The sequence below is a fragment of the Hesperophylax consimilis genome, chromosome 27 (genome assembly GCF_061612785.1).
Source record: "Hesperophylax consimilis isolate HC1 chromosome 27, BYU_Hcon_1.0, whole genome shotgun sequence".
In the NCBI taxonomy this organism is placed as follows: domain Eukaryota; kingdom Metazoa; phylum Arthropoda; class Insecta; order Trichoptera; family Limnephilidae; genus Hesperophylax; species Hesperophylax consimilis.
In genome coordinates, this window is record NC_142862.1 from 20,865,623 (window position 1) to 20,892,258 (window position 26,636).

General features: G+C 34.8%; 1 protein-coding gene across 2 annotated transcripts in view; it reads left to right on the forward strand.

The window, feature by feature from the left end:
- The window catches only part of CdGAPr (GTPase-activating protein CdGAPr), a 106,479-nt gene that overhangs the window by 51,956 nt on the left and 27,887 nt on the right, over nt 1-26,636 (forward strand). Inside the window, exons 1-4 of one of the 2 annotated variants that reach the window (XM_089647861.1) lie at nt 19,692-19,854; nt 21,871-22,110; nt 24,474-24,562; nt 26,079-26,164. In XM_089647861.1, coding sequence (XP_089503987.1) covers nt 22,057-22,110; nt 24,474-24,562; nt 26,079-26,164 — 229 coding nt within the window. In that variant the 5' untranslated portion in view covers nt 19,692-19,854; nt 21,871-22,056. Of the gene's footprint in view, nt 1-19,691; nt 19,855-21,870; nt 22,111-24,473; nt 24,563-26,078; nt 26,165-26,636 lie in introns of those variants that run through there. The other variant, XM_089647862.1, reaches the window with a different exon arrangement.

Consider the following 26,636-nt stretch of genomic DNA (forward strand, 5'->3'; position numbering starts at 1 on the left):
GCTTTTAGTTCGATGTTCTACCGTATTTAAAATTTCAAATAGGCGCCAGCAGACGGCCTGTTTTAAAAGTAATTTAAAAATCTAAAAGTTCTTTCTTAAATTGTAGTATAAAAAATATTAAATTAACTTTAAAAAATGGAAAAATATAATACCAGTAATTTATCGTTTAGTTTTGTTAAATAAACGTATCCAAAGTTTTACAATCTGCATTTTAAAAACAAGTACAATTAGAGTTTATGAAAAAATTAAACTACGAACCTATTTTATTTATTTTTTAGTTTTTTTTTTGTACGTTTAAAGAAAACCCCTTCAGGTATTTTTTGACGATATTCAGCCTTTAATAGTATTTTTTAAAACGCACGTATTACGGTCTGAAAAAGGTCATATTTTCGATTTGATTTTGATAATTACTAAGCCTATGTTAATTTAAAAAATGTATAAAAAAATTTTTACTTGTTGAAAACACTATCATAATCGATTTGCTTAATAATATAATCATTATTTTAAATTAATAAAAAACTACACTCGGCCTTAACATAATACTGTTTCGCTCCTGTGAACCACTGTAAACATAAATCATGTATATTGTAAAAGCCTTTTACGGCGTCTAAATAAATAAATAAATAAATTTGTATTATATCCAAGAATGATGGCGTATTTATTGAAATTTCGCAGGAATTTATGAAAAGATACATTTAAAAAATTATTATGGATAAAATTAAGGTATTTTGCGTTGCATTTTAATTTTTCGTCAAGAATGTAGGGTCAACTTATTTTAGGCAGGCGGCTTATTTTCATGGGTTCTAGTGAATCTAATTTTTGTCATTTCTTCTACTTTCTCTAGGGTCAAACCCTATCTATGCTATCCATAAATAATGCATGTTTAAAAATTATATTTGCAATAATTGTTTTTAAGATACGCGACTGATGGTAAAGTAAAAGGGTAAGTTAAAAATTTGTAGAGAAATAGATTTTTTTTAAATCTCAAAGTAGGCGGTGGCCGAACCATGTTAGAGAACCTGTGAACTAGAGGAAGGATTGTGTGCTCTAGTTCAAATCCCAATGTATTTTAGTGTTTTGCTTTTACCGTGTAAAAATGTTCACTTAATTGGGATGTTTGTATGAAGGTCGATACAATTTGATACCGCACAAATTCATCCGGGCGGAAAATATTACGTATTCATACGACGTACATCTAGTGATGTAGACCCGGGAATATTCCCCGACCTTCTTATCCTAATTCCTAATCCCGAAAACGGGGAATTTATTTTATTTTTAATAAAATGGTTTCTACACTTCTCTTGGATGCTTTATTGAGTGTTAGCATGTAAAGTAAGCCTGCAAACATTTGCAGTAAACGAAGCTGCCTCATCTTCAAACCTATCTAGTACTCGCAAACATCCAATCGACTGTGCTGAGGAAGAAGAAAACGTAGATAATCCTGAGTCGGCAACAACTTCGTCCGGGTCGGATGAAGAAGAAGAAGAAGAAGAATATGAAGGTGAAAGTGGAAGCGAAGTTGATAGTGTCAGTGTCCAATCGGTATCATCAGATGAACAGTAACGATCTGTGAAGTTGTGTCATTTTTACAGTTTTACTAGCATAAAGTGTATATAGGCTACTAATACTGTACAGTATACAATTATATAGAGATACTACTCACTTTAAAATAATTATTATCTGTGTTTTTTTGTTATTTTTCTCTTGGATCCTATTCCTATATATATGGGAATAGTTTTTATGGATCTATCCTGCTCTATATGTACCATATGTGTGTATATTTTATTTTTTATTTAATAAATATTATTCTTTTTGAGGTATTATGTTGTTAAAATCAAAATTCCACGTCCAGGGGAATATTTCTGGGGAATATTCCTGGGAATATTCCCCAGAAATAAATTCCCGGGAATTTATACATCACTACGTACATCAGACTGTAATATTTTTATTATCCTTCATAAAATTATCCAGTGGCGTCACTAGACCCCGATCATTACGCTGAACGTCGCACGTCGCGACGCACAGTGGGCTGAAAATCGCCTTTCATAGACATAGAGACTTGAATTTTCAAGGGTGTTTTTTTTTGGCTAGAAATGGATTCTGCTGATCATTACTATGCTATAAAATTCCATACGAAGCAATTGCGTGTACAAATGAAGGAGTTATCATTTTTTAAAGAAAAAATTGTATGGCACTGACATTAAAAATGAGGGTATCTCTGGAATCATAAGGTTGGCCATTCTATCCTTACACACATACAGATATACTGCTATTTATTTGTAATTTTTTGGCATACTTCGTATTGTGGCGCATACTGTGATTTTTTTTTTTAAATCCTCAAAGTTGAAAAAAAAACACTTTTTAATGTTGATGATTCATTGTAATGCTTAAATGCTAGTCAGTGCAATACAAATTTTTCTTAAAAAAATGATAACTCCTTCATTTGTACACGCAAATGCTTCATACGAAATTTTATAGCATAGTAATTGATCAGCAGAATCCATTTCTTGCCAAAAAAAGACCCTTGAAAATTCAAGTCTCCATATCTATGAAAGGCGATTTTCAGCCCACTGTGCGACGGTGACACACATGGGACACCACTGAGGGGGACGTGCTTAACCCTTTAAACGACTGAGGGGATTTTTCACAAAAAATCTAAAATTATTATCGTCATTATAAAATCTTGGGGTAATAATTATACTGCCTTTGTAACTAAAAACACAGTGTCTTCCTTGAGAGTATCGAGAAAGTCACTGCGTTTTTAATTACCGCGGTAGAATAGTAGTCCCAGAGAAAGGTCTTTCGTGACGTCATCATTCCAGTAGGTTTTTGTATTTTTATTGTTGCTTGTACCTGGTGAATTGTTTTCGCAATGGCTCCGGCCAATTTTGACTATTACGCGATATTCATGTTAAAAATTGAAAAACTACGGAACCATTAAAACGGCCACCATCTTGAACCGGAAACGGAACGTACAAACAAATTTGCAGACAGACGAAATGCAAAACGGTCGAGTTAAAACAGGAATTTGGGAGGCGGGTTTGGGTACCGCCGCCCCAGGAACTATTCATTGGATAACCAACACCTCTGCCATAGGTCACCCAAGTGGTTCGCTACGTTGAGTCGTTTAGCAGGTTTGCCCGGGTTCGTCGGGTGAGGTGTGTTCAGGATGCGCCTGCCCACCAACTGTGTGGCGTGCCAGATCGGGAGAGGCTGGTTTGGGGAGAACCTTTGACTTCTCCTACTGGTCTCTCGACCCGTCGCTTTCCCGATCACTCCTGGACGCACTGATCCCTAGATTCCTACCCAAACTTCATCTCCTTCCTGTCCTTAAAAAATACCCTCCACACAGCATCCCAAAAGATAACAAAGGCCCTGAGGGTAATTATTTTCCTCAGGGCCTCCTGGTTGAGGTTAATGTTAAAAAATAGCTAAACACAGTCAATTATGTATATGTATATCACGTGAATTGGGTAATATTACACCGAAATATATATAAAAAAACCACAAAAATCTTTGAATAAATCTCGTTGAGTCACATTTCTGCTGGTGTCTATGCATCATGACTTCAGTGAGTACGCATGCTACTAATATATGTATAGGTACCTTGATGAAAAGTCTAGCTTTGTTTGTTTATGACCCGCTAAAGTCGGGTCTCCTGCGACATAATGTTTTCAAAAAATTCTCACCAATTTTTCCAATTCAATGGCTGCATGGATTTGGTAATTTTAATAAGTGTAGTTCAGTCGATGTTTACCGCCACCACTAAACTATAATTCAGTCTCATAAAATATTTGTAACAGATCCATTTTTTTTTCAATTGAACTACTTTATATTATTTTATCTACGTTATGTAAAACACCCAATCGGGCGAAATTGAGGTTTGTAATTACGTCCGTAACTGTTCATTTTTATGTTACCAAACTTACTTTAACTACTTATCTGTAAACAGTATAAAATAAACTCGTTATCTTCTCTGTCTGTCTGTTTGTGCGCTTAGTTCTTCTAAACTAAGCAACGGATTTTAACACGGTTTTCACTATCATTTTGAGAATTTCTTCTTGAAGGTTTATATATATAAAAAATGGATATTATATTTATATCAATAGTTTGTGCGTTTTTCCCTGACTGATAAAAAATAACCCTTTGACACCTAAAAATAACAAAAATCAACTTAGAAATAAATCTAAATTCGTGAGCAAAAACTAAAATGTATAAACCAAATCAAATAATTGTTTAATGTATGGTCTATATTTGGAAACTAAAGTGTGGTGCTGAAAGGGTTAAGTACTTATTTTGTACTCTTGTTATTATATACAATTATTGAACTCGTTTGTACAACAGAACTCTTTATGATAATTTGTATTGTACCTGCTTACATCGTTCAAACTCAGATTATTGTACGTACATTTATTATTGTACTCTTAAACAACTTACAACAATGTATATATATTATATAAATAAATGAACATCCGACAAAAACAAAAAAAAAACTTTGGTCCGGAGTCACAACTTTTTTTGTTTTTTTTTGTCGGATGTTTGAAAACATTTGCTGCAGGAGACGCGCCTTAACTTCCCTTTGCGTATTTTATTTAGCGGGCGCCTTCTGGACTCGCCAGTGGCAGCCCCCGCTTCAATAACTCCCGCAACTGGGTCGCCCGCCCCAAGGTCAGTGGCGTGTAACGCATACGCTCAGTTTTCACCATAAAGGGTGGCTCGTAGTGGTGGGCAACTATTAAATCTCGAAAATTGTAATGTAATCTTCTCTAAATAGTATGAAACAATGTCGCTATCCGCGTCTGTCTGTTTTTGCGCTTATTTCTTCGCAACTGGGCAACGGATTTTGATACGGTTTTCACTATTATTTAGAAATTTTCTTCCGGAAGGTTTACATATATAATTACCATTGGTTGTTGGTACTTGGTTTTTGTTAAGATCATTATAATATCCGGTTATATATACATAGTTGGTATTTAGCAAGTTTTTATTAAGCAAAGAAAGCTGTAATTTAGTTTCGTCAAATTAGTTGTATTTGGGTAAATATCCAGATTTGTTTACTGTCGCTTGGTTTTTATCATAAAATGTATACAAATGAATATAAAATCAAATAAATAAGACGTTTATCTAATTTTTAACCAAGTATAAATCTGTTAAGGCCCCGTAGCAAGCGTTCAAAGATGGTTTGAAAGGGAGATATGTAAATGCGAATGTTAGAGGCAGCGCGCTAATATATAAAAAAAACTATATTAATTAAGCGAAAATGGTGAAAATCTCTAAATAGTATAAAATAAAGTCGCCATCCGCGTCTATCTGTTTGTGCGCTTAGTTATTCTAAACTACGCAACGGATTTTGATAGGGTTTTTACTATCATTTAGAGAATTTCTTCCGAAAGGTTTACATATATAATACATGCATATTATATCTATATAAAGTAGAGAAAAGTCGTCTTTTATAATCAAGTCGTAAAAATACGTTTTCGGGCGCTTACATTACTAACGCTGGCTAAACCTTATGAGATACATCAAAATAATGTACTACGGAATTGTTTGTCTTAAAAAGGTCTACAAAAAAGTCCACGGTGGTATATGTCTATATCTTAAGGATAACCCCCCAGCAACGTCAAGTACACGTCAGCTAGTGATACATAAAAATAATTCAATCCGCGTAAGTTTTTGCTCGCAAAACTCGAAAAGTAGTCTACCTATAACGCAGAAAATTTCAAAGTTTGTTCTTATTAGTGCCAAGAGTGTTTAGAGAGCGTATTGAATGGTAGCAGTCGGGGACGCCTGAGGTTACACGGAGTTGAATTATAGTCGATGTAATGCAGTTTCTTAACAGTACCATTGTGGTATACAGTAGTGAATGGCGGAAGAAGTCAGAGACGCCCGAGAAAGACATTAGCAATAGCGAAGCATTGCGAAGTTCACTAGTTATTTTATATTTATTTAGCCACAGTTTTCTGCACTCATAAGAATGTAGGTAATGGAATATTTTTATAGTATTTTTAGAATAGATGTACACTAGATATACAATGCAACATTTTAAAAATAAATAAAATATACTTAAAAAAAATACAAGCTGAAAAAAATTATGAAAATTTTAAGAATAAACTTAAACCACACTCTTTACCTCAAACTAATTTGGTTGTGTAGTATAGGGTGTCCGAGGGTAAAGTGCACTAACTTCAGGGGGTGATTCTACATGATTTTAGAAGTAGAAAAGATAAATAACTTTTTTCGAAATTCCAACGTTTTAAGGTAGTTTTTAGGTAAAACAGTTGAATTTTTTGTATGGCAAATAAATATTCTTCTATGGAAAAATATTTTAGTCTTGGAAAAAAAAAGTTGGTATTTCGAAAAAAGTTATTTGTCTTTTTTACTTCTACCATCATGAAGAATCACCTCCCGAAGTTAATGCAATATACCCCCGGACACCCAATAAAAAAATAAATAATAGTTTTTATACGTATACTCTATTGAATAAACAACCAACTAGGCACACGACTAATTTTTTTTTAAACAGCGGGTAAAATATCCTCTTCGGGGGACCGGGAAGAACCAGGGGGGGGGGAAGAGGAGTGACAAGACCCTTTTCCCTTGTGGGGCCCATTTTGATGACCCTTTGTTGTTGTTATGAAGACAAATTAGTTTTCAAATTTTGTGTAGTGAATTGTTTTCCATTTCTCATGAATTTTGTGCATAAAAAAATCAGTGTTAAAAATATTTGTGTATATACGAACTGGAATTTAAAAAATATATATATAAAAAATATGTATCTGTTATTCTGTACCCATATGTTCATTATTTAAATTTCATATGTATTGTAGTATTCCTTAAATTATTCAATGTTTCAAACTTAAGACGACACTCCCTCCCTAATCACGAGTTATTCTCAATAAGGAAGGTATTAATTAACAGCTTTGGCCATTTTGATAAATTTTTTTTCTTAGATTTTCGTGAATAAATGTATCACCTGGAGTTTCGCGGTGTTGTCGTGATTCGAGGTGTGTGTATAATAATGCATATAGGTTTGTGTATAACTGATCTACTGTTGGGGCCGCGGGCCGTAGTTTGGCCAGCCCTGCCTCTCACAAAGGTCCTGACATTTTGAAGCTCGCTCTACTGCGACTACCCGACCCCGGCCAGCAGGCCTTGCTTTTATTATCCCAAGGAGTACTCATTTCGCAACCGAGGATTTATGAATAATTCTCCTCTGAGGAGAAGACCTTTCATGTAGCTATAAATTTATCGAAGTTTCATAAATAAAGCATGTAACAGAAAGTACAGCCTGACAAATAAATGTAGAAAAAATTAAATTCACAGCAAATGTTTAAATTCGAGGTTCAAAGTTTTTTTTTTATTATTCTTTATTTTGGCTTTCACCCATTAGGGGTGATCTTGGCCATACACAATTAACATAAAGTAACATAAAATACAGTGTGTAGCAAGCCTACGCACGACGGAAGTGAAACTTTTAGTATTCTTCTCTCTCTCTTTTCATTTCATTCTCTCTTTTTTCTGTCTATTGACATATTTATAAGTAGCATGTGATAAAAAAAATTAAAAGTTACAAAAATATGGGATTCGAACCCGGGTCCTGCATAACGAGTGTCGAACGCTCTGCCTCTAGACCGCGAGGAGAGATATTTCGCGCGACGCGGCGTTATCGGCCTTGATTAGTAATTTTAATGATTCAAAATAAAAATAATTAATCAAAATACCGAGCGACTCTACCGGCACGATTTGTAAGCTATATTTCGACCAAAATATCATATAGGTATCGTAAAGTAAAGTAAAGGTAAATTAACAAATTTATGTAATTTTTTACTACATTATTACAAATCGTTGATAAAAAAAATGATTAATCAAAATACCGAGCGACTCTACCGGCTCGATTTGTAAGCTATATTTCGACCAAAATATCATATAGGTACCGTAAATTAAAGTAAAGGTAAATTAACAAATTTATGTAATTTTTTACTACATTATTACATATAGTTGATAAATAAAAATAATTAATCAAAATACCGAGCGACTCTACCGGCTCGATTTGTAAGCTATATTTCGACCAAAATATCATATAGGTACCGTAAAGTAAATTAAATTTAAATTAACAAATTTATCTAATTTTTTACTACATTATTACAAATCGTTGATAAAAAAAATTAAAAGTTATAAAAATATGGGATTCGAACCCGGGTCCTGCATAACAAGTGTCGAACGCTCTGCCTCTGGACCGCGGTTATTACGTATTCGACCAAAATATCATATAGTCAAAATATCTAAAAGTCGCAGCACGAGAGCATTTTATCACTTTAAAAAAAATTATTATTAAAAAAATCACAAAAAGAAAAAAAAAATAGTTAAAGCGGGGATCGAACCTCGGTTCTTCACGACGACAATCGGGCGCTTTGCCTCTAGACCGCGAAGCTGAGTTTGGAGAGCGACCGAAAGTAGGTATATAATATTGGCTAGGCTCCTATAGCGAAATGATCACGGTTTTTGATGACGGTCATGAGTTGGTTTTACTCCGGTCCTCGAAATTGCATAACGCGCGTAAAGAAGTTTCACTTCAATAAATCAAACATAACATAGGTTCAAAGTTAAAAGGATGTAAATTTAAACAATTTCCATTAGCAGATTATTGTACATCATTTTTGAAGGTACGAGTAATGTAATATCCGAAATTTTATTAACGAACGTTATTTAAACGCCTTTGTGAGCGAGATTGAAGTGTTTTTTGTTTTTGTTTTCTAAAATGTCTATATTATCAAAGATCATTTGTTTAATGTTAAATTAAAATAAAAGCCACAATAATTACCCAGCGCACCAAGCAAACAAATTAAAAAAAATAATATCTATACATTTGTAATGCCGAAACGTTAATTATATGAACTTACCTCTATAGAAAAAAATCGCAAAGTAAGCTCCGAAAATTATTAAAAAACACGTTTTGTTCTGTTATTTAATTATGTTATAGGTACGAAAAATCCACAGTGTATCTTTAAATGCAACAAAAACATTTGTCGAGAGATTTTCGCTTTATTTCAAACGAGTCATGTTTTATTAAATATTTTCGCTTAAGGCGAAGCTTAATGCCAAATCACTATTTTGATTAATCTTTATAAATAATTGGTGTACATTATGAATACCACAAAATATGCTTTAGATAAATTGAAGGTTTTTCTATAGCTTCGCTTGAGTAGAATACAAATAAATAATAAATTACTCAATAAAAAATATAAATGCAAACTACCAAAAATATATGTTTTCAATAGAAATGTATGAACGCGTAAAAGAAACAACTTTAAAAAAATACACTATTATAGCCAAAATTATCTGCGACAGTTTCACTTGATTAACTTTTTTGCTTTATTATAAAATTATTTACAAATAAATAAAAAACCGTTTTTTGCTTGAAATCGAACATTTCTAGACTCCGTTTGTCATGCGATTTTAATGCCTATTACCTACGATATAAGGTATACCAAGAATATGCACATTTTTGACTTATAGCTTCCTCTTAATTATTATCGATATTTAATATTAGCGCGCTCCCTCTAACATTCGTATTTACATATCTCCCTTTCAAACCATCTTTGAACGCTTACTACGGGGCCTTAAGTATTTTGTGGATCTATTGGTGCATTTTTATTCGTTTTTAATTTGAGTTAATGGCAGATTTAATTGGATTTGACTGTTTTCGTTTCTAATCGTCTCGTATGATTGGATTGTAATTCTCTTAAATGGAGGCAGCTTATAAAAACAGATAATTAATTTCTCACTTTCCATTGCACCAGTTTTGTGTTGTATTTTCTTATACCCGGATGAAGCGCGATAATATTTCTTTTATTTATTGCACCAAATTACATTATTTGATTCAGCTCGAATTACAAAACGAACTATACTTAATTTTTCTACCAAGAACTGGCTGACGTGTACCTGGCGTTACTGGGGGTTATCCTTGGTACTATTCCGTCACGGACATAGACATATGAATATTAGTAGACCTGCCCTAAGTGATTAAAAGCGTATTATCCCCACTCCCCATATCGGTTCCATTGGAGCCGGCTGTGCTCGCGTATGGCCTCAAGTGAAATTTGAAAACGTGACGTCATCATTCTTGTGCGAACTATGGTCGAGGCATCATCGGTTCATTTTACGAAATAACACGGCAAAATGTTGACTTGTACTATGAAAACTTGTAAAAATAGATGTGAAAAAGAGAATAAACCCAATTGTCGTATTACATTCCATATATAAGCATTATTTTACTTTATTTTAAGCATATTCACATCGTATAATATGAATCAGTTGTTACTATCACATCGAGAAACGTCTGGACGCGAAACACAAAGCTGGTTGGTTGCTGGGAAGTAAATTATGAACATTTATAAAAGTGTCTTAACTAAATACTTAATAGAACCGAATTTTTTTGCCGAATTTGGACTTCGCAAATTTGTTCATAACGTGGCGAGTAATTTGCGCTCCCATGTAAAAATGTCTATTCATTCAAAAGCAGATTTTACTTTTAAGAAGTAAATGGTGATATTATAATGCGAGATGCCTATTTACTGTCAGATTGATTTATTGACGAATCACAGTCAGCTTCACTCCCTTCGTTCTTCAACAGTTGATTTTACCCCTCGCCATTATCTTCTCGTCTATTAATTCCTATGTCTGTGGTCACGGACTTTTCTGTAGGCCCTTTTAAGATATACAATTCCGTTGTATATTATTTCGGTGTTTGTCATAAGGTTTAGCCAGCGTTAACAATGTAGTGCCGAAAAATATATTTTTACGTCTTGATTATAAAACGACTTTTCTGTACTTTCTATAAATTTAATATGCATTTATTATACAGGGTTTTCCAATAAGAGGTGTTATTTTGATATTCAATCGTAAAAGATCAATGGTTTCGTTGCTTGTGTGGCACGTAGCGCCGTCTTGTTGAAAGTAAACGTTGTCCAGATCAATACCATCCAATTCCGGCCATGAAAAATCATCAATCATCTCTCGATAGCGCAATCCATTCACCGTAACTGTTGCTCCAGCCTCATTTTCGAAAAAGTAAGGTCCAATGACTCCGCCGGACCATAAACCGCACCAAAAATTCATACGTTGAGGATAGAGAGGCTTTTCAACAATAAATCTTGGGTTTTCCGAGCCCCAGATTCGACAATTTTGCTTGTTGACGAAGCCACCGAGGTGGAAATGGGAATCATCACTCAAGATGATTTGCATTTGATTCAATTCAAGTGAATTTTAATAATTTCAATGCGTTGTTGAAGCGTGTATCGTTCCATTTTATTAATGGCGTAGTTTCTACTTATCAAATGTCAAAAAATGACAGCTTCAAAAGTAACATCTACCGAAATAGCGGGCTTTTCAAAATAATACCTCTTATTGGACAACCCTGTACTTTTGTGCATATATAAAATAAATAAGGGTAAATGCAGGTAACTCCATCAATGGAGGACTGAACTGAATTGGCGCCAACAAAACAATTATCCAAAGAAGCGAAGTTAGCAGTCCGCAATGGAGTGTTGGTAGCCACCCTGATGTATGGCAGATAATGAATTAAAGTAGACTGATTGCTCTAGAAATGAGATTCCTGAGGCCTATGTGTGGTAAAACTTTGTATGATCGTGTGAGGAATGTGGAGATCCACAAAGAATACAAGGCTGATGTAAGGGCAATGAGTAAGATTAAAAAATATGGTTTGGGAATGGAGACATTTGACGGCCGGCATAGTCCAGTGGTAACGCATTGGACTGCCATTCCGAAGGTCGCGGGTTCGAACCCGGCGTGCGCAAATAAATTTTATTTGATTAATTTGTGTTATTTCACAATTAATTAATTAAAATCAGTAATATATAGTATAATTGCGGCACGTTCCAGAGTGGAAGATACTACCAGTATCGCCCTGGTGTAAGACCACCATTCAGAATTGAAACGTTGCTCCAAATGGCTTTAGCCGTGTTTAGTGACTAGATCTGAATAGCCAGGTACTTCCCCACCTTCCTCTCTCCCTTCCCCACTTACCTTCAGCCTCACAACATCCCCCAATTGGGGATGCCATAGTCTCACTGGCTCCAGACGGAAGCAGTTGGGACTCTTGTGAGGTATTCACTATAAAAAAAAAATAAAAAAAATGGAGAGCAAATGAATCAAGAAAATTGTGTATATGAAGAAGTCGGGGACGCCTTAGCAAGACTGCCTCACTTGGTCGTGCCATGATCAAGTGAGGCAGATACTTGAGTCAGGCCATGTCAAGAGTCAGAATAATAGAAGAGTACGTATGAGACGATTTTCAAAATTCGCGTGAGATTTCAAACCCCTGTTTTAGTAATAACTGTACCCCGTCACGCGTTGCTGTAGCTCAGTATGATGCCACCTGTGACTAAAAATGTGCATTTTAGAAAAACAGCGCCATCTGTTGGACGTAAAGCAACACGCGCTATTATTTATCTGTAATAATAATAATGATTGGATTATCTGTATAGCGCCTTTTTGTGAGAAAATCACTTTAAGGGCGCTTCTCAACTTAATTTATGCATTTAATCTATTCGTATCTCTTAGACTTATAACTTATTACTTGTGGCTCATAACTAAGTTTCATAGCTAGTGACTTATATCACTCTCTCGTATCAGCTCTGTATCACTTATATGATCATTTTGTTCCCTAGATATTTATAAAATGGTGACCGGATAAATCATCAAAATGATAATTCATCACATCTTTAAATAGTTATATGAAGTCATGGAAAGTGATGAAACAAAACTTTATTAACTGGGTTAAGTAGATTAGGTTAAGTTAGGTTTTTTTAATATTTTTTTTTCATCATTTCTAGTGACTTTATATCACTTTTTAAACGTGTGTTGAATTGTCGATGTGTTGATTTATCATGGAACCTTAAAAAATATATTCCACGATTACGCATTTGCCTAAATCTGATGATGCTTGTTCGTGCAGTTTGGGCGAGGGTATGGTTTTGGAATGAGCGCACCATCAACACTGCATTTGCCATATGCCACGCATATCTCCGCCCATATGTCGCATACGGTGGCTTTCTGTGCTTTACTTTTTGGTACACGAACCGTTAAAAGTATGGCGTGTAAACTAACCGTTATTCCCTTTGTTAGTACGGTATCTAAGAAAGAACTACAAGAGTTTTTAGTGTACCTCTTCGATTGTGGACATTTAGCACTTATTTAGAGTTATAATAATATAGCAATCGGAAGATTGAAGAAAGCAAAATGTAGCCTTCTAATAAAAAGTTTAATTTATTTATTAATTTTCGGGAAATAGACAGTTTACATTTATTTCAGTTTGTACATATGTATTATATAGCCAAAATAAAACCAATTATGGATTTCCTCCTTGTGACTTTACCTCTACTGTGACAACATAAAAAGGAATAAGTAAATTAAATTTGTAAGAAAGGAAAATTAATTCAAAAATTTATACAAAACAAAAGATTATGTTAAACGAAAAATTTGCAAAACAAAACATTTATAGCCACGGAGAGAGGTTGTAGATCATAATAGCAATATAAACAATAGAGACATAACATTTTTCAAAAACCATCAGAGAAATATTATTTTATGGACCTCTTGTATTTGGTAAGTTCGCAACTGAAAATATCCACCTTGGATAATACGCTATTGTAATTATTGCAAGGTCTGTTTAGGCAAGAATTCTGCTTAGAGTTTTTGATAAAAGATCGCTCTATTGAAGTTTGGAGGGCTCGGATATCTGTGTTCGGTTCTGTTGTAAGCGTTCAAAGATTGTTTGAAAGGGAGATATGTAAATACGAACGTTAGAGGGAGCGCGCTAATATAAAAAAACGATAATAATTAAGCGATAATGTTGAAAATATTAAATAAAACATGACTCGTTTGAAATAGAGAAAAAAATCTCTCGACAAATGCTTTAGTTGCATTTAAAGATACACTGTGAAATTTTTCATGCCCATAACATATTAAATAACAGAAAAAAACGTGTTTTTAATAATTTTCGGAGATTACATTGCGTTTTTTTTCTTCCGATGGAATTTCATATAATTACCGTTTCGACATAATAAATGCATAGGTATTATCTTCAAAAACAACATATATTTTTTTTGGAACTTAAAGAGTTAAAGAAACATATTATAAATCGGTAGAAATTGGGAGTTCTGTATAAAATAAAGAGCCATAATATCTGAAAATGGAGCTAAAAGCTATTTTTTGGAGCTGATCTAGATTCAGAGCTAATGCAGCTCTACAAGAGCTGAGATGGCAACATTGATGTTTTTAAAGTCGAAGTTCGTTCGGCGGTTCCTTATCATAAGGCTTGTTGAGTGGAGGTGATATTTTGAATTGGTAGAACAAACACAATCACCACCTGTTTATGTTATAAAGTTTGCAATTTATCCGACAAAACAGGGGTTTCAGGTTAAAGTTGACTACCAAACCCGTACAAAGTCTAGTCGTGGCCTTATATGTGATTATTGAGTCATCACTTACTCGCTTTACTTTTACCATGCAGATACGAGAGTGTAAAGTGTATAGCCACCTCCCCGCGGGACTTTCTCCGGTCTGCGAGCTGCGAGTGGCCGGTCGCCTGTGCCGGTGTCTCCTGTCTGGTGGTCTGCCGTTCACGCGTCAATTCGTCTACCGACTCCGGCGAAACTCGACTCGAAGTCTAACTCGGCAGTTGCACGATCGGAGATTCCGCACGTCGGAATTAACGGAAGAATATAAATATACACGCGATTTATGAGACTATGTTTGAATGAGGATTGGATCGTTTATTTTATATTTTATTCTTATTACAAGCACCCGCTAAACTGCCAAATCAGTTTGTCAGCAGGTCAATTTTACAATATTGATTATAGCACCAAAGCACACTTATAGCGAGAAGCCTCAATATACAGAATATTTATTATTTGACGGCCGGCATAGTCCAATGGTAACGCATTGGACTGCCATTCCGAAGGTCGCGGGTTCGAACCCGGCGTGCGCAAATAAATTTTATTTGATTAATTTGTGTTATTTCACTATTAATTAATTAAAATAATATATAGTATATTTGCGGCACGTTCCAGAGTGGGAGATACTACCAGTATCGCCCTGGTGTAAGACCACCATTCAGAATTGAAACGTTGCTCCAAATGGCTTTAGCCGTGTTTAGTGACTAGATCTGAATAGCCAGGTACTTCCCCACCTTCCTCTTTCCCTTCCCCACTTACCTTCAGCCTCACAACATCCCCCAATTGGGGATGCCATAGTCTCACTGGCTCCAGACGGGAGCAGTTGGGACTCTTGTGAGGTATTCACTGTAAAAAAAAAAAAAAAATTATATATAGAAGAATAACATTTGATGTGACTACAGTACAAAGGCATAAAATACATAAACAGATAGATAAAGTCAAATAAATAGGACTGTAAGCATCGGTTTTTTTCTCCTAAGACAACTCAAGTCTGTCCGCAGAAATCTTCCTACAGAAGCAACAAAACTACTTATCAACTCTTACTTAGTCTCACGTCTCGATTACTGCAACGGCATTTATGCCAGCCTTCCAAAATATCAAATTGACAAACTTCAATCAGTGTTTAATGCAGCAGCACGGCTCATAACCGGGGTTTCAAAATATTCGCACATTTCAGAGCACCTTGGTAACCTTCACTGGCTCAATTGCCCTGAAAGAATCCAGTACGAACTGTGCTGGATGGTGTTTAAATCCATCAATGAAATGGCCCCACCCTACATCTCTGAACTATGCGTCCCGGAAAACACTGGTCTGAGGCAGTCAACTCTTAGATCAGCAACATCAGCAGCTGTAGGCAGACTGATATAACCTAAGCGCAAGCCAAATACTAAGTTTGGTGATCGCGCTTTCGGAGTATCTGGGCCGAGGGCTTGGAATAAACTCCCTCCGGAACTAAGATCCATAAGAAGTCCAACAGAATTCAGGTCTAAACTAAAATTTACCTTTTTAAGCTGTCATACCCTTGAATTAAATATACCATTCCTGAGAGAAAGTCCATTTATATCAAATTTTCCTATTATGTCCTAAATCCTGTATCTGAATTTCGCCAATAAACAATTAGTTAATGTTATTAAGTGTTAATCTCAAGTGACCTACCAGGTAACTATTGTACTGTATATTATCTCCATAAATAGTTAGTAATAACATAGATCACTGTAGAAATGTATTATAAATTTGTACAGCGCCCTTGAGGGGATTTTGAACAAAAACGGTGCTATACAAGTCATCCAAATATTATTATTATATAACATACAACACAGTTAATATACTCAAAGGCACTAAACGTACTTTAATACACTCATAGGTTTAGGCTGGCCGCATACATACGTTTTCCGTTTTCCGAATTCGTTTTCCGTATTCGGAATTCCGTGAGACTAGCGCAAACGTTCGTTTTTCTTTATTCGGAATGTATAAACGTCAGTACCAGTGTTGCCAACAAGGGCGATATATCGCCATTTAGGCTACTCAGAGCGAGAATTGGCGCCGAAAAAATCTAAAAGGCGCCAATTAAGCTACTTCAAAAACAAAAAACATCAATTTTAAACATGTCCCGAAATTCTCTAGCCACCCCCCCCCCCCCATGAAATTTATTTTTCTGGGGACAAATGTTATATTTTCTTGAAATTTGTTTATTTTCTGGGGACAAATTTTTATTTTTTTGAAATTCTCTAGCCGCCACCCCCCCCCCCCACGAACTAAAACGTGTGCGGCAGTTAATGTATTTTCTACTGATTCCGTGCATTCGGATGTCCGAATACGGAAAACGAATTCGGAAATCGAATACGAAAAACGTATGTATGCGGCCAGCCTTATACAATTACATGCATAAAAGCAATGAATACTAATGTTAGTGTATGCATAAACAATATCAATATAAAAAAATCTTATCTATATTAACCTTTTTTTCAGTATTTTTTTTAGTTAGGTGCGATTTGGTTGGCTTTTTATATGCATTGGCAACTTATTAAATATACATATAAGGTTCAAGATAACTGAATATTCGTTGCCCGTATTTGTTGGTGATTTTTGTAATGCGTACGTGCGAGGACAAAATTGTGTGGTTTTTCATCCTCGATTGGAAATGGCGTGACGGTAAATTAATTACCTTATTTACAAAACTGTACCTACTATATATATATTTTTAAAAAAATACGAAATATAAAATCTGGTTACACAATGGGTGGCCAATAATAATAATAATAATAATTGGATAATTTGTAGAGCGCCGTTTTTGTGAAAAATCACCTCAAGGGCGCTGTACAATTTATTTTCTAGGATCTACATTTATTATATAGAAAAGATACCAAAACATACTTACCTGGCAAGTCACTTCCGACAAACACACTTATATTAAAAAGTTTATGCTTATTATTAGTTTTGTTTTACATTGACACCACACAGGAGGCCCGGAGAAAATTATTTCCCCCAGGGCATGTCATCTTTGGGGATGCTGTGTGGATGGTATTTTTAGGTGAACGTATCCGCTGCCAAGACCTAGATAAACCTTACCCCATAAACCCGGGCACCCCTGCTACGTCACCAACCGTAGCTTGCCACGTCGGGTGACCTATGGCATAGGTGTTGGTTATCCAATAAATGGTTCCCGGGGCGGCGGTACCAATACCCGCCTTCCAAATTGACTAGAGTTTTTATTTATTATTTTTTGACGGCCGGCATAGTCCAGTGGTAACGCATTGGACTGCCATTCCGAAGGTCGCGGGTTCGAACCCGGCGTGCGCAAATAAATTTTATATGATTAATTTGTGTTATTTCACAATTAATTAATTAAAATAATATATAGTATATTTGCGGCACGTTCCAGAGTGGAAGATACTACCAGTATCGCCCTGGTGTAAGACCACCATTCAGAATTGAAACGTTGCTCCAAATGGCTTTAGCCGTGTTTAGTGACTAGATCTGAATAGCCAGGTACTTCCCCACCTTCCTCTTTCCCTTCCCCACTTACCTTCAGCCTCACAACATCCCACAATTGGGGATGCCATAGTCTCACTGGCTCCAGACGGGAGCAGTTGGGACTCTTGTGAGGTATTCACTATAAAAAAAATAAAAAAATTAACAGCTTTTAATGCACATAAAAATTTATTGCTAATTTTATTAATAAACTTAAAGAAAAATACCTATCGTAAGTCAGAACTACTTCTGCTATAAAAATCACACGGAGGAAAATGAGTGTTGCTAATTTATTAAGAATTTCTTAAAATTATTGTTATTCTGGTTAAAAAATAATCCTAAATTTACTAATATTTTAACAGGAAATCTGTTAATTCATTCGTTAAAGGCCTGCAATCCCGTTTTTAACCGGAATACCAGTAATTTGAAGAGATTATTTATAAATTATAAACACTCATTTTTGTCGTCTTGTAGAAATGGGGTAACTGAATAGAGCCACAATTAGAGTTGCTACCGCGTACTAATATCTCATCTAAACTTGTTCCACTATTAGAACGCGATAAACGGTGCAAGTAAACCGGAATTAGGACATAGTTAGAGCTTTGGAAGAGTTGGAGGTCATTTGGAGGTCAAAAAGTGGAACCTATTTTTTCACTTCATGGCTCGTCTAAATATAATAAATCAATGGGTAACTCTAACTGACGCTAATGGGGTTGTACTAAATGTTACGATATTTTTATAAACATTTTAAATTGTACTCTTTCTCAAATCCGTTTTATTTAAAATAAAGAATATATTTTTAATTGTATAATAAATGCACAATTTATCTAAAAAAACAATTAAAAGTATAAAATCCCTCTGTTTAAAAATCTTATACAGCTTCACACTGATAATAATGTAATTTTTAATTAATATTTCGGCCACCCACTGTAACTGCTCTTCCAATGACGCTCTCCAAAAAAAAAACGGTCAGCCGGGCAATAGAAATAAACAGTGGTTTATAAGTTGTTTATTTAACTTATTGTATTTGTTTAATTTATTGTATTTGTTTAATTTATTCTAATATTATGTGGATCCACGAAGTAATGGCTTTTTTTTACCAACATGCGCTATTATAAGTCAATGCTATTCGACACCAAACGGTTTGAAGAAGCAATTTCCCGATTCCATGTCAACAGTTTGTATAGCGCAACCACAGTGTGCTTATTTATAACGCAGTATCTTTATTTATTTAGAAAAAACAGTATGAAAACCAATACATTGCAAAAGCTTGTTGACATAATAAATATACATATAAGATTACACGCCTGACAAAAAAGGTTACACATAGGTACCTACACCAAGTTGGAGGTTAAATTAGTAACATTGATGTAAACTAGTTGAAGGTATTCTATTCTCGGATTATGTTTGAGTTTAACGTTATTCCAAACAAATAATTCTAATTTCAAACGCAGTCTCGTATATTGTTTGATTTTTAAAGCGTATTCTAAACAACTAATTCTAATTTCAAACGCAGTCTCGTATATTCTTTAAGTTTTTAAAACAAATATCTAAATAATTCGAATTCCATACGCATTATGGTACATTCAATTCCCAACGACTTGTTTGAATTTCGAACGCGCGCCGCAGTCTCCGCGAAGATTTTCCCGAAATAATCTGCTTTCGGGAAAGCGGAATAGATTTTCTCAAAAACGGCAACCCCGGTTCAGACATAACCTCACAAAATGTTATCAGGGCGGACCCGTCTGTCAAAATCTTGATCGAAAAACACAAAAACACTTGGGTCGTCGAGTAGACATGTTAATTATGCTTTGAGTGGTTTCCTTGTGAATTGAGTAGGGGTCTAGGCAGTGTTTACTTTATTTGTGTACAGTTTTAAACATTTCGGCGTTAGAAGTGTCGGTTTGTTAGTGACGAAATCAATGTTTTTATTGTCTATCTGATGCTTTTAATAACGCACTTAATATTTTTCAATGTTTTTGTAATAATATCCGTGTTTTTTGCGAGGATTTTGGGTGTATTGTATTCTTTTTTGGTCTGTTTACTGAATAATATTGATTTTGGAACATTTTAGATAGACTTAAACGTGATATTGGTATAACTGAAAATATTAAAGTGAAACAATAAATTATTTTATCAGATTTATGACTTGAATGCTGGCACGATCGAGTAGATTGTGAATCGAAAGAAAAGAAAATGGTCACCAAATCATATTCTACTGAAATCTTGATTGTGAAAACAGCTGAAAAGTTTTAATCTGTATAGTGGCCCTTGTGGCAGAAGTAATAAAAACAAATATTATTTAATGTCAAAATCGATATTTATTAATTTTAATTTCTTTGACACAAAATGATGAGGTTTCTAATTTTATTTTTATTTATTTTTTATAATCGAATAAAAATACATAATTATAGAAAATAGAAAGCAAAGTGTTTGATGCCAATAAAACCACTCTCAACAGACGGTCTGACAATAATCGAATCGCTTGAACCACGCAACGATCGATCAGCAATTTTTTTTCGTAATCAATAATAATAAAAGTTTTATTATTTTATTGATTTTTCATTACTAGACATTTCGATTGTTCCAATTTAAAAATCATATTTAAAAATTGATTACTTTGCATTAAAGCTATTTAAAATTTGATTTCTACATTTATACTGTTTTTAAGAGCAAGAAATATGTAATTGTGTATTTTTCATCCCCTATTTATTTGGTAAATAGCCAGATATGCTCAAATTATTAAAAAAAATACTCAGTTTAATAACAATGAGATAAAACTATTTCAGTCACCAGAAATGGAAAATAATAAATTTTCTACTAAGTGAACAATCAATTTCAATTTCGTTAAAATTGAAATTGATTGTTCACTTAGCGGTCATTGTTATTGATGTGAAAGTTTTAAGGTTATTTTTTTTGTACTCTTATTTAACCTCACCTAAAATAGGTTATTAGATTCTTAGTTTCGGTTCAATTAAAAATAATTCAAAAAACAACTATTGTAAAAAAACCTGTTTTAATGTTATTATGTCAAAACATGGCGTGAAAAAAAGACATGAAATTGTTATTAGCATGCTTTATTTTTCATTTCCGGTTACTGAAATAGTTGTGCATAGCTAGCATTTTTCGAAGTCTGCCAAAACGATCGAAATCTGACGGGGTACGCGTGATGTCATACGTACCTCGGGTTTGTATGAAGAAAAAAAACCTTATTTAAATAATTTGTAAACCGGATAATATGCAGTGCAATTTGGCACAAAATTGTGCCGGCCAATCACGGGGCATTTGAGTGTTTCACAGTTTTAAATGACAATTTATTCATTCAAAATGTTATTGCATATAATGAAACTTATATATCCAGAATCAGCATTTGTTGATCTATATGAATATATGTTTTTTAAGCAATAATATATTTCACGCCAGTCCCTCATTACGCAACTCTGATGCAATGTTGCCAATTTGAAAGACTCAGAAATAATGAACTGCTCTTCCTCAACCATCATTCGACAAATTATGGAGATTATTCACCATTGTCCAGAATGTGTAGACTGGTCAACTCAAGTCAAAACCTTAACTTTTTTGGGATAAGTCTGAATGATTTTTGCCAGTCGCTAAACAAGTGATGAAATATTATAAGTGTCCTGTGGTCCTGACCCACGACGTATTCTTGACTTGATTCGACTTGTCACTTTATTTTCTAATATTATATCTACCATATGTCTTTGCTTTCATGTACCTTTGTCTACTCCTGTATTTTTCATTTTACTTTATTCGTGTTATTATTTTGTAATTTGGACGATGTCCGTTAATAAATAAATAAATAAATTTGCAAAATCAGCATTGTTTGTCAGGACAATGGTGATATAGAACAAGAACAAAACTATTCTTTTTCGTTTTAAATTTTTATAATAAAGTAACATAGACCAATCTTACAGGACTTTTATTGTCATTAGAGTTTCGCGGTAAAAAAATATTCTAAAAATTAATGACTTTGGTGTTTTGACAAATTAAGTTAATGTATAAAATGTGACAAATGTGGCGGTGAAATGATGTAGAAGTGACACTTAACATTATGTGGGGAGGATAGAAGGCCAATGGTAGCATCATCATGAAGAGGGTCCTGGTGGGCTGTGCGGATACGCTCGCATGTCTGCAAGTGCAGGTACTGCAAACTTTTACAATTTGCGCTTTTCAAATACATCTAACCAATGAACTATCTGTCAACTTTCACATCTGCCGTCTTTTTGGAATACATTTTATGATGTTTTTGAATTTTTGATATATAATGAAAGGTTTAGGATCACAGGGGCTATATCTACATAAACATAGTTTTGAGATAAACGCAAATAAAGATTGGAATGCTCATATGCTCAACTGTATCTCTTAAACGGCTGTATGTATAAGATAAAGCTTCGTGTACCGAAATTAAGGTTAAGGCAATGCCATACGTAGTAATGCAAAATCATGTGTTTTTGGTTTGAAAATTTGGTCGCCTAGAAATGTTTCAGATGCTTTAATTAAATACTGCGAGTAGAATACATCTTGGCCTTTGAAATAATCGAGTATTTTTTAGATAAGTCTTTTTATAAGCCCAGAAAAAAATAATGTATAAGGCCTATGAAAACTGCTTTAAAGTTCAAAATCTCCTACTTACGAACCCATTTTCGGTTATGATTTTATTGTATAATGTGGCAAATTAAGTTATTTATAAAATTATCGAAAAAAAATTAAATATTTATGCCTGAACATCCACAAAATAAAATAAAAGGCACTTTTTGGCCATGTTTTTTGCTTGCATAAATCAAAACAGGCGAATGGTGTTAAGCGGGAATTTAAACCTTATCGTAATCTACGTAAGGGTTGTTATTGATAGCGGCTCAATTTAAAATATCACACGACGTGGTGCATCGCCTTAACTCAAAATATCAGTTTTTGTAGCTAGGCCCCTGTAATCATAAGCCCCCGCATTAGGATGGTTATGATTTGATATTTTCACGGCCAAAGGTATTATCACGCAGGGTATTATGCTGTGTTACGCTACCTCCTTCTTTAGTGAACATATCGGACAGCGTTACAGTATCATCATCGAAGATTGTGGTGAAATGTGTGCTCATGTATGTAGATGCGATACCGTGTTGCTTGCTCCGATCTTCTTAGCGCTGGTATTCCAGCATAATTATTTAATTTAAAAATTGTTTTCGGCGTTTAGTTTTAGTGTAGTCGTCAAGTACCGTATACCACGAACTATTAAAATTAGTCGTCTTTATTAAAATTAATGGGTAATTTGTGGATTTCAATTGTTTCTGTAATTAGGTGTGATCGGTGGGTCTTTTTGCCAGGATGGCCGAGTTTGCACGCTCGTAAGAAGCACCTAAGGCCAGATGGTATAAATACTCCTAAAATAAATCACGATAATACATTAGTTGTGTCGTGTGCCTAACATAGTCTCATTTGAGGTTGGAGATTATCAGCGTAATATTGGCAATTTTTTCGTGCACCTGATCAAGTCATTCATCTTTCTGTCGAGCAATGAGGTGAGCCATTTTTATATCCATATTTCCACTCCAAACCATACACTGGTAGTAGATTTGCATTTATATGTAACATATTCAGAGGTGTCCAGGTATGTTCTTGCTTTGAGGACATGACTAAGTTCGCGAACGAAAATTTCGCTAATCTGGTTATCTTTACCTAATTTTAGAATTTAATCCAATTATTTCTTGTATTCATTGTCGGTATCGGTAACCGGATTAAACAGAACAGTGACAAAACTGATAAGAGAATAGGTTAGTTTAGTTGAATAAAAAGGAAAGTGGGGAAGTACCAAACACGGCCAAAGCCATTTCTAGCAATGTTTTAATTCTGAAAGGTGGTCTTACACCAGGGCTATACTGAGAGTATCTTCCACTCTGGAACGTGCCACAAATATACTACATATTATTTTAAATGAGAATTTGTGAAATAACACAATTTAATCTAGTAAAATTTACTTGCACACGCCGGGATTTGAACCTGCCACCTTCAGCTTGCTAGTCGAGAGCCTTACCCCTCGACTACAGAGGCCGTCATAAATCACTTCTCCTACTATGTCTATGTCTTTAAGTCTATATTTTCCACTTCTCCTACTATGACTATGTCTTTAAGTCTATATTTTCCACTTCTCCTACTATGACTATGTCTTTAAGTCTATATTTTCCACTTCTCCTACTATGACTATGTCTTTAAGTCTATATTTTCCACTTCTCCTACTATGACTATGTCTTTAAGTCTATATTTGTAATTTAGTTTTAAGTTAACCCTGATGGGGTTAGCATAGCTCGTAAAAGATGTCGGTTGTATCTTAGGAGTTAAAACGAGGTGTTTATTATTTTTAAATAAAATGGTACCACAAAATAAGTTTGTTTGTGTAGTTTAGTTTAGACTATGTTCTGTTTTGCCGTGGAACTGTACACCTTATGCTATCTACATTTTGTCTTACAATATTTTTAATTGATGTCTAATGTCTTCTTTCTTTTTGTTGTCCAGGGTTCGCCGGCGGGCCGCGGCTCCGCCATGTCCTGCCAGTCCCTCTCCCTGGCCCCCGGAGACCCCGAGCCCTTGCCCATCTACCACAGGTAACCACACTTATTGATTATTAGAGATAGACATCAAAAAACTTATAAACATTTTCAAAAAAAAAATCTCATTTCTATCCCGCAGCCAAGTGGTAGTACCCACAATTACTATCCTCCTTATATTAGCTTAACCTTTTGAATGCCAGTAGGTAGAAGTGTAGATGTGCACAGCAGGCCGTGAATTTTTAATCGAAATAAATCATTTTTAAATCTTATTTTTATAAATTAACAACATTACACCTTGAAAGGATATTTAAATGACTTACCAAATTTATTCAATATTCAAGAAAAAAAAAAAAAAAAAAAAAAAAAAACGGGACATTATGTATGATACAGAGGCTCAAAGAAGAGCGAGTAAACTCGCTATTTTTCTATGGCTGGCCTGCTGGGCACGGCCAAGAATGCGAGTAAACTCGCTCTTGGCACAGAAGCGGTTAAATACTTGACATATCATTTTAGTATTTCTGCGCAATTACATAAGTTACCGTTAATAATTGACTGAATAATTGGGATTAATAAGACCATAAGACAGAAAAATGCACAGGGTAGTCGGAAGACCCACTTGGTTACAGACGTTTTGTTTGGCATCTTGGCCTGTCCAGTGTTCACAAAGCAAAATTTGTTTGGGGTATTGTATATCCACTCGAGCGATGGAAGATTTGCTCATTCGATTTAATTAATATCATTCCTCAAAATATTAACTGTAATATAGAAACTGCTTACTGGGGATTAAAGCCAACGAATCCACCTTACACCATTTATCAACTGTAATTTGGAAACTGCTTACTGGGGAATAAAGCCAACGAATCCACCTTACACCATTTATCAACTGTAATATGGAAACTGCTTACTGGGGAATAAAGCCAACGAATCCACCTTACACCGTTTATCAACTGTAATATGGAAACTGCTTACTAAAGCCAACGAATCCACCTTACACCATTTATCAACTGTAATATGGAAACTGCTTACTGGGGAATAAAGCCAACGAATCCACCTTACACCTTTATCAACTGTAATATGGAAACTGCTTACTAAAGCCAACGAATCCACCTTACACCATTTATCAACTGTAATATGGAAACTGCTTACTGGGGAATAAAGCCAACGAATCCACCTTACACCATTTATCAACTGTAATATGGAAACTGCTTACTAAAGCCAACGAATCCACCTTACACCATTTATCAACTGTAATATGGAAACTGCTTACTGGGGAATAAAGCCAACGAATCCACCTTACACCATTTATCAACTGTAATATGGAAACTGCTTACTAAAGCCAACGAATCCACCTTACACCATTTATCAACTGTAATATGGAAACTGCTTACTAAAGCCAACGAATCCACCTTACATCATTTATCCCATATTTTATTTTATTTTTATTTTATGGTTATACATATATAAATTTGGCATATTATGGCAAGCGGTCGCCTAAGATGTTTTGCAAACTTCCATAATATGTCAGAAATCGTTGGAGTGGTTATAATTTGAATCTTGTTTGTTGTCGTAGGTCTGTTCACTTCTCTGGCGAGGTGGACAGGAAGTCCATCCAGGAGTGCAGCCTGGATTACCAGACCGATGATAATGATACCAGCGGTAAGTTATACCATTTTATGGTGAATTTAAAAGTCCTTCTAAAGCTCCTTTTGCCTCTAATTCAAGCCACACAGGTTGGTTGCGGGTAAAGTGCAAGGCCCTTGAGGTGATTTTTCACCAAAACGGCAATTAACAAATCATCAAAATAATATTATTATTAAAGTACTGTAACTTCGGGAGGTGATTGATTCTGCATGATAGTACAGGGTTTTCCAATAAGAGGTGTTATTTTGATATTCAATCGCAAAAGATCAATGGTTTCGTTGCTTGTGTGGCACGTAGCGCTGTCTTGTTGAAAGTAAACGTTGTCCAGATCAATACCATCCAATTCCGGCCATAAAAAATCATTAATCATCTCTCGATAGCGCAATCCATTCACCGTAACTGTTGCTCCAGCTTCATTTTCGAAAAAGTATGGTCCAATGTCTCCGCCGGACCATAAACCGCACCAGACAGTCACACGTTGAGGATA